Source organism: Musca domestica, unplaced genomic scaffold, assembly GCF_030504385.1.
Source record: "Musca domestica strain aabys unplaced genomic scaffold, Musca_domestica.polishedcontigs.V.1.1 14, whole genome shotgun sequence".
Lineage (NCBI taxonomy): Eukaryota > Metazoa > Arthropoda > Insecta > Diptera > Muscidae > Musca > Musca domestica.
In genome coordinates, this window is record NW_026712192.1 from 7539781 (window position 1) to 7548579 (window position 8799).

Genomic DNA, 8799 nt, shown 5'->3' on the forward strand with positions numbered 1-8799 from the left:
TGTCACTGGAATAAATTTAACAGCAGTCGGACGAGTGGCTTAGAAATGACTGAAGTTGGTTGCAGTTTTTTCATCTCACTCTGTATATTCTCATCTTAAAACTTTTTTTTTGACTGGGTTAAGTCATCGGCTGTCTTCTTCGGAAAAAATAATACTCCTTTTTTCCTCTACGAAAAAGCCGGTCAATGACTTAAGCGAGTCGAAAAAGCCTCTTATATACTCTCACTTTAAGTTGGCCTACTTCCTGGCCTTATTAAATTGGTTTGGGCACTTGATGTACGGAATAAAGGTAATTTGTATTTGCTCCGATCCCAGAGCAAATAAGAAAGTATGAGTTTAACGAACGAAAAAGTACAATTTTTCGAAATAATAAATAAAAGATGCGATTTGTGTAAAGTACTTTGTCACACCTGAAAATGTTTCGTAGTTTATATTTTTGTTGTAATTTAGTGTCAAATTTATATACCTTTGAAAAATTTTCCGCTATATATCTTAGTTAACAGTACGTTTACATATAAATGGGTTACCCCACTGGATTTGAATTAAAATTGTCATATCCCTTACTTATATTCCAAATTAATCCACTTGAAAAAATTGTCATATCCCTTACTTATATTCCAAATTAATCCACTTGAAGAAGGTTAATCCAATGTTCAGAATTAGAATAATGCAAAAACCCAGACAGTTTTATGGATTAATTTGTAAAATCATAAGAAATGAGGTGTGGGAGAGACTTAAGATCGATAAAAGTTACACCATATAACATGTCAGTATTCTATTATAAAATATGACGTTTTAAATAAATAATTTGAAATTTTCTTCAGATTGCAACGTAAATAAAATTATTGCCAACATTAGGTATGTCTGGTTATTTTTCCTACAGGAATTGTCCGTCAAACTCTTTCTCAGAGAAAAAGATCTGTTTCGTAGGAAAACTTTCTGAGAAAGCAAGGTAGTTTTATTCTCAGTAAAAAAAAACTGTCAAAATTTCCCTTCTCGAATCTCTCTTTTTTAGAATTCTTTTTTTTGTAAGCAAAAGACTTCCATTAATAATTTGGAAGAATTTTGCAATTTTGTAGGTAACCAGAGAGACCTATTGATTGTTATATTGCCATACTGCAATCTTATTTTTATTCTTTTATTATTTGCACTTTATTTTGGAACATGATAAAGATATAACATCTTTATCGTTGTTATTGACAAAATACATTCGGCGAAGTACTCTAATAATGATTCTATTGTTTACTTTCTTGAGTGTAAGAACCTAAAACTAATAGAAGTTGAAGGTCAAGTGTTTGGAATTAGAAAATGTTATCAAATACATACATACATGTCACAAAACATAGAAATATATTAAAAGCATATTGGTTTAGAACATGGTAGACATGGTAGAATTAAGAAGGTAAAGTCATGCAATGATATGTTTACAATTTTTTCAAAAATTATTCATTTGACAACATCTCATTGTCAAAATTTGTATTTATAAATCTATTGTACATAAACAAATCAGAGATGGGAAACTGCAAACATTAATAACAATTTTGAGAAAAGTTCGATGCAGTTACTTAATTATTATTATAATTTTTTTTTTTTTTTTTTTTGAAAATTTTATTTTTGTGTTCATTAAATTTTTTAAAATTTTTTGTATATATATGTTTTGAAAAAAAAAATCATTGTCAAAATGTACATATATTGATAAATCTGTTGTTTTGAATAAAGTTTTAATATGTGAAGACAAATTAGAGAAAATGCAAAGCTGGATATTATTACCTGAAGCGGGGTTACCTTGATTTAATTGTAATATATTGACAGCAAGAAGTAGTCTCAGTTTTGGCAAAGAAATATTTTTTTTTAACTTAATAACTCAATTAAGAACTCTTACAGCGGTACCTAAAATTCAACGTAGCGGACACAAATATTCAATATTCAAAATTTGTAAGTCCGAATTAATTATATATGACAGTTAATTATATTGACAGAAGTCTAGCACAGTTAGAAAAAAATTGAAATAAGCTGGTAGTTTTACCTTGCCTTTTTATTGTACCATGGCTCGAAGTAGTTGGGTAACAAACATATAAATACGTCGAATTTTACGTAACAGCGTTTCGAAATATATTTCAATCTCAAAATCACGATGTTTATATGTTTTTATTTTCTTAGTACTGATTAATGCGAAATAATGATAAAATTACCGAAATAAAAACTAAGATGTCATCCCTAAAAATATTCCCAATTTTAGTAAAAATCGACCAACTTTGGCAACAAGCGCGGTTTCCTTAACCGATTTGGCAAATGTACCTCCTTAATTTTTCATGAAAAACATTGAGATATATGCTCAGGATTTGATATTTACATATTTACACTGCAAATTTATAGTTTACTGTCGCTATTGTGTTTCCACTATTGTAAAAATAAACAGCGAAAAAAGCTGGCAGTTCGGCATCAGCGATTATTTATATATTTATATGATGACTAAAGAAATGTATGCAGCTCTGCAAACAACTCTTATGTTGGATGATGGTGTATACTCTACTTTATGCGTTTCAATACAAAAAGTCGATTAATCGATAGTTTGCACATGTTAGCCGCCACCGATTGTTTTACACATAATAAACCGACGCCGATGAAAAAATCGTTCAGCCTCGTTGTCTGAAATTGTTTCAATGTTTATAAAATAATTTTGAGGGATGCTCTACGTTTGAACAATAATTAAAGTTAAAAAAATAATAAAGGAAATTGTTAAAAAGCGTAACTAAATTAAAATGGCTGTAGAAAGCAAAAACTCAACAGCGGCGAATGAAAATCAACAATCCAATGACGGCACAAAATCCGAGGAAATGAATTGCGAAGAAATGACCGATGCCACAGACAAACCCTTGAAAACTGCAAATGATGCCAATAAAAACAGCACCGGCACTAGCGAGACAGTTCCCAGTCATCCCGACAATACTGATTCAACCGAAACAAATGAAGATATGCAAATCAATACTGGAGATGTTTATATGATAAAAAGAGCCGATGGTAATTGTCATCCGGCGCAAATTATCCAGTCAAGAGAAACAGAACCCGGCTCCAGTGCAAAAGCCGAATACTATGTCCATTATGTTGGACTAAATAGGCGTTTAGATGAATGGGTTTCCAGAGATCGTATCACAGACGCCACTCAAACGGATAGCAATGCGGCGGGTAATGGCGCAGTTGTTTCCGAAACGGTGAGTGGATCAAAGGCCATAAAACAAGTTAGTAAGCAACAAATTGCTTCGTTGGAAAATCCCTCAGCAGCTGAGAATGGTGATAGAAAACTAACAAGAAATCAGAAAAGACGTCACGATGAAATAAATCATGTGCAAAAGACATATGCAGAAATGGATCCAACAACAGCGGCCTTGGAAAAGGAACACGAAGCCATAACCAAGGTGAAATACATAGACAAGTTGCGCATTGGACATTTTGAAATCGATACATGGTATTTTAGTCCATATCCAGATGAGTATGGCAAGGTGGGTACTCTGTACGTGTGTGAGTACTGCTTGAAATATATGCGTTTTCAAAAAACCTATCGTTATCATGCCTCCGAATGCACCCAGAGACAGCCACCAGGCAATGAGATCTATCGCAAGGGCACAATATCAATATTTGAAATAGACGGCAAGGATCACAAACTGTACTGCCAGTTGTTATGTCTCATGGCTAAACTGTTTTTGGACCACAAAACCCTATATTATGACGTGGAACCATTTTATTTCTATGTACTGTGTGAAATTGATAAAAAAGGTGCACACATTGTGGGTTATTTTTCGAAGGAAAAGGAATCGCCGGAAAACAATAACGTTGCTTGCATTTTGATATTACCACCATATCAACGCAAGGGATATGGTAAACTATTGATAGCATTTAGTTATGAGCTATCACGGCGTGAAGGTATTGTTGGCAGTCCAGAGAAGCCCTTGTCCGATTTGGGACGTTTAAGCTATCGCAGTTATTGGGCTTATACATTGCTCGAATTAATGAAAGATTGTCGAGCCACCACACAAAGCATTAAAGAGCTTAGTGAGCTAAGCGGTATCACACACGACGACATTATCTACACACTGCAGTCAATGAAAATGGTAAAATATTGGAAAGGACAGCATGTCATTTGTGTGACACCAAAAACAATTATGGAACACTTACAGCTGCCACAATTTAAGAAACCAAAACTTACCGTTGATCCAGCCTATCTGCGTTGGGTACCACCCAAACGAAATGCGATTGGAAAATTTGGCAAGAAAATGTAATTTTAAGACATTCTAGTTTTAGGTAACGTATTATTTGTTTGTAAAATAAAAATACAAAAATATTTGAAAAATATTTAACAAGAAGATAAATAATATAAGTGTGTATGTACTTGATTTTAGATTTTGGGTATTTTTAAAGTTGGAATGAAAAATCGTTCAAATTTTTTTCGAACTTAGCCATACGTTTAATACGTGGATGTATAATTGTTCAAAATTTAGACCGGTTTTGTGGATGGTAACAGAAAGAGTTGACCGATATTATTCCATATTATCGCCAGAATATCAATCGAAGTTTAAAAAAAATCGTGCACTAATATCATGTAAAAAGCGGGTTTTTATTTACATGTTTTTATTCTCACCTTTTAAGTGGGAGGAACTCTTAAACTCTTTGGAGGGGTCAAATCGATATAACTATCAACTTCGTATGCGATCTGCCTCAGCAATTACGGTGTATATTCCAAGACTTAAAAAAAGAAAATCGCATTTTACAAATTCTTTATCATTATTAAGATAAAATCAGTTTATTTTCTTTTTTATGTTGGGACTTTTCAACTAACAATTTAATTTGAATTGAAAAAGATATATTTGTATATTTAAAATGTATTTTGTGTCGTTTTTTAAACAGGTATCGGTATTATTACGGCTTTTGGGGAGATTTTGTGACACAATAACGTTTTGTTGCTGGACCGGTAATTTGATTATATGTTTGATCCAACATTTCCAAAAGTGTACGTTGCCTTGGCTTCGAAACATTCGGCGAACCATGTTTTGCCGTTGTTGCAGTTGATTGCTTATCTGGTTTTTTACTTGGAGTCAATGTTTCACAGGCTCTATCAGTGGCAGCCACCAACATTTGATCAGTGTCACTATCATCCGATATACTTAGATCTATAGTCTTTACTTTTGGCGGCGGTGTAACGTTCGTCTTATTCTCAGCTTCAGAGGATGTCGAAGCGAATACATCCAGACTTTCCTCTAAGCTACGTTTTGCATTCAAGGACGTGCTTGGCTTTGGGGAAAGGGATTTACTAGGCGATAATGCTTTGGGTTCCTTGGCTTCAACCTTTGTCTGGGTTGGATCATTATTCGGGAGGGTTTCGGTTTTGTCGATCTTTTCCTGCTGACTACGCTAAATACACACGTTTGGAATATATATGGAAAGACAAAAAGAGGGAAACGAAAAATAATGTAATTTTTTAGAAAACGTAAAGAAATGAAAGTGATTTGGATGTACAGCTAAAAGTCAAAGGATTATAGTAATGTGTAGAATTTAACCATAGTATTTATGGAAAGCGTTTGCCCTAATGAAACACAATAATGGGTTAAAATTAACTTCCCACCTTTCCAAAATACAACCATAATCGTACGTTTTAATATTTTTTGCAGGCAATAAAACAAACCCAATATAATATAAAACAATAATATGAAATATCTATTTGTACACCATATTAAAATTGTTGAATTCATTCATATTGCTGATTGGTGTAAAGACTAGATTGGCATTAACATCAATATAAAGAATATTCTGCAACGTGGTTGCTGTGATTTGTGGTCCCAAAGCAAATTGTTTTAAACCCCTTTGAAACAACTTCTATTTGTCATCATATGTAACGAAATTAAGAAATCAACAGAAACTGTTCTTGGCCTGTGAAAAGTGAAAGAAAACATAAAGATACATATTTTCTACAAAACTTAATCTATCTTACCTAAGAATGAAGTTATACGCTTACCTTCATTTTATCCAATTCACAGTATATGAATTTATACAATTCGTTTCCGGATAATTTGCTGGCATGAAACCTTTTCAATACCGTCCATAATTCTTTCACAAGAATATTGTTTTCTATGAAATAGGTGTGCATTTTATGAACTTCATCTCGCAATTCTTCGTTACCAAAAGTAAAATATACCAATGGACGACTGGTAACTGTGCAGGCCATGAGTTGCAGCAAGGCTTTGAGATTAGCGTCTCCACCGAATGCACCGCAACCCCAATTTCCAGAGGCTACACCTGGCGCAGTAGTACTTAATGGATGGAAAAATCCCACATAGGCTTTATTTAATTCTCGCAACATTAACTCCTCTCGATATTGATGTGACGACTGATGAAATAGTAAAGCATCAATTGCCACGATATGACACATGCGACGTCTCGATGAGTCACGTGGTGTCATATCCTCATGATTTCCATCCCATTGAAAGGTGTTGGCATAGCCACTATAATTACTGTAACGTTCACAGCCCACCATTACCAATGCTTCAGAGGGTCGTAGGCATTCAGTGAAAAGTTTCGATACAATTAACTCTGGACAAATAACAAAACGTATTTCTTCCTGGACACATCCGCCGCCCAAAACACCACCACCCAGAAATTTATTAGCAAAATCGACTTGCAGCAAACCACCACCCTGGTCTTCTATCGTACCAGCCGAATTGATGTGTAATGGTGTCACTGCCAAAGGTCTGCAGGATGCTGACCAATTTGGCAATTCAGCTAATGGTATAATACGCCGTTCAAATGTAACGCACCCCGTGGGTACATTAGATCGATCATTCTCCGTGGGACACACTCTGCGGAAATAATGGCAAATACATTTGATTTTTTCCAATACTGCAGATCCAGATGATTGAAATAAACGATTAAAGTTTATGTCTGGAAAGGTACTGTATTCAGATTTCTTCTTTAGTGTATTGCGACGTGGATATGTGCAGAGAAATGCATTTGCCAATAGACATGATATTTGTTCCTGTGTCAATGTTATCGCATGACATTTCCCCTGTTTAAGCAATGGTATTGGTGCCTGCACCAACTCCGGCAGTCTAAGAGCCAAGCGTATAACACGCGGTAATAAGTCTTCGAAGAAAACCCTTGACTCATCTTCGTCCAATTCTTCCTCAAAAAGTTTGTGTAAAGCTCGAAATGTCCAATGGCCTTCATATTTTGTATTATAAGACAAAATGGCCGATTCCAAGTCACGCGAATTCTCTATGGGCCTGAGCAATGCCTTCTCGATCATTTCCCAGCGATTCTCTATGGATGAGGTACCATCTTCAGCGACAACAGGATATTGTGACTTATTCGAACACGGCAGTCTAACATGAAATGCATCCCATTTAGGATGACTTTTCAATGGCTTAGGTGGTATGGAATCATCTTCCCTGATGGGAAAATGATGTAGCACAGTATGTGAGTCAGATGGTTTAACCGGAGCTAAGTGGTCCAACTCAAATGGATCTAGATTTCTGTAAATTTCATCCATGCAACAGCCACGCCATGTTGTATCTTCATTTTGACCTGAAAATAACAGATGTCAGTTTTATTTGCCGACAAAATCAATAAACCGAAACGCAAGTTTCGCTTACCATTATCGGCGGCATTATGGCCTGTATCTTCTTCACCGTCACCCAACATCCGTCCACCGCACTTGACCGTCGCCACCGTTATACGTCTGCAATTCAATGCAGAGGCAAGTAAAGTTTGTTGGAATTTAAGCAGAATGTTTACTAATTCTGAAAGAATGCGTTCTCAAAATAAACTTATTTTTTCTTGCACATCAATTTCATCAATTTGGCCGACACAGGCAGAGAACAATAACAAAATAGACGAGGGATCCCTAGACCGAATGGTAAAGTCATTAGGGGTCACAAATACATTTTTGTTAAAGGAAACATCATTCAATTGCCGGTTTTTATGTTTTGTGTACCGCTTTGCAGTCTGTTAAGGTGAGAATACATAGAGGTGAGAGTACATAAAAGTCTTTTTTGACTGGCTTACGTCATCGTCTGGCAGGAACAAATGAGTTTTAGGTTGACTTAGTTCGATTTTGGTACTTCATGGAAAAAGGGCTTATAAATCAAATGTCAAATGAATAATTTTGAAAAAAATTGTAAGCATATGATTGCATGACTTTACCTTCTTAATTCTACCAAGCCGATGACTTAAGGCAGTCAAAAAAGGTGTTTTATGTATTCTCACCTTAAGACGCTTTTCTGACTGGCTCAAGACATCGACTGGCTTCTTCATGAAAAACAAAGGAGCGTAGGGTGAACAATTATGGGACGAAATTGAACTGAGTCAACCTTTGTTGTTTAAGAAGAAGCAACAAAATTCAACCATTCATAACCAATCTCATGGAAGAATTAAGAAAATCAAGTCATGCAACATCTCATTGCATGGTAGAAGAATACAGGTAGATGCATCAACGCTTGGGAACATTGGTACGTCAAAAATTTTTAAATGTTTTTTCAAAAATAAGTAGATTTGTGTATGTTTTCCTACACCTCGCCAATTGGAGGTTGTTATGATATGCATTTTTAACAATTTTTACATATTTAAATAAATTTTCATTCAAAAATTTCAATTTCAAAATTGGTTTGACAGTTCATTGCCCCAGCAGCTGTGTCGATGCGACTACTTATATTCTTCTACCATGATCTCATTGTCTAAATGTATATATAATTCCATTGTATATACAAAAATCAGAAATGGGAACTTGTTTTCTGTGCAGTGAAATTTGACAAG

At 34.9% G+C, this 8799-nt stretch overlaps 2 protein-coding genes across 2 annotated transcripts; one reads left to right on the forward strand and one right to left on the reverse strand.

Moving 5' to 3' along the window:
• The first annotated feature begins 2644 nt into the window (after positions 1 to 2644).
• On the forward strand, positions 2645 to 4350 carry LOC101890400 (histone acetyltransferase KAT8). Its single transcript, XM_011297879.3, has one exon. The coding sequence runs from the start codon at positions 2763 to 2765 to the stop codon at positions 4275 to 4277; it is 1515 nt and encodes a 504-aa protein (XP_011296181.2). The 5' UTR covers positions 2645 to 2762; the 3' UTR covers positions 4278 to 4350.
• A 419-nt stretch (positions 4351 to 4769) lies between these two features.
• LOC101889784 (poly(ADP-ribose) glycohydrolase) lies at positions 4770 to 7893 on the reverse strand. Its single transcript, XM_005174895.4, has 3 exons — positions 7641 to 7893; positions 6008 to 7572; positions 4770 to 5406 (listed from the first exon to the last, which is right to left on the reverse strand). The coding sequence occupies exons 1-3, from the start codon at positions 7687 to 7689 to the stop codon at positions 4915 to 4917; spliced, it is 2106 nt and encodes a 701-aa protein (XP_005174952.2). The 5' UTR covers positions 7690 to 7893; the 3' UTR covers positions 4770 to 4914.
• Positions 7894 to 8799: the final 906 nt, after the last annotated feature.

Bases quoted from the DNA above. Each gene is read 5' to 3' on its own strand.
- LOC101890400 (XM_011297879.3), top strand. From the start codon at position 2,763: ATGGCTGTAGAAAGCAAAAACTCAACAGCGGCGAATGAAAATCAACAA.
- LOC101889784 (XM_005174895.4), bottom strand. From the start codon at position 7,689: ATGTTGGGTGACGGTGAAGAAGATACAGGCCATAATGCCGCCGATAAT. The intron at 7,573-7,640 runs GTAAGCGAAACT...TGTTATTTTCAG, and splicing joins CCATAATGCCGCCGATAATG to GTCAAAATGAAGATACAACA. The intron at 5,407-6,007 runs GTAAGCGTATAA...GTGTGTATTTAG, and splicing joins GTGAATTGGATAAAATGAAG to CGTAGTCAGCAGGAAAAGAT.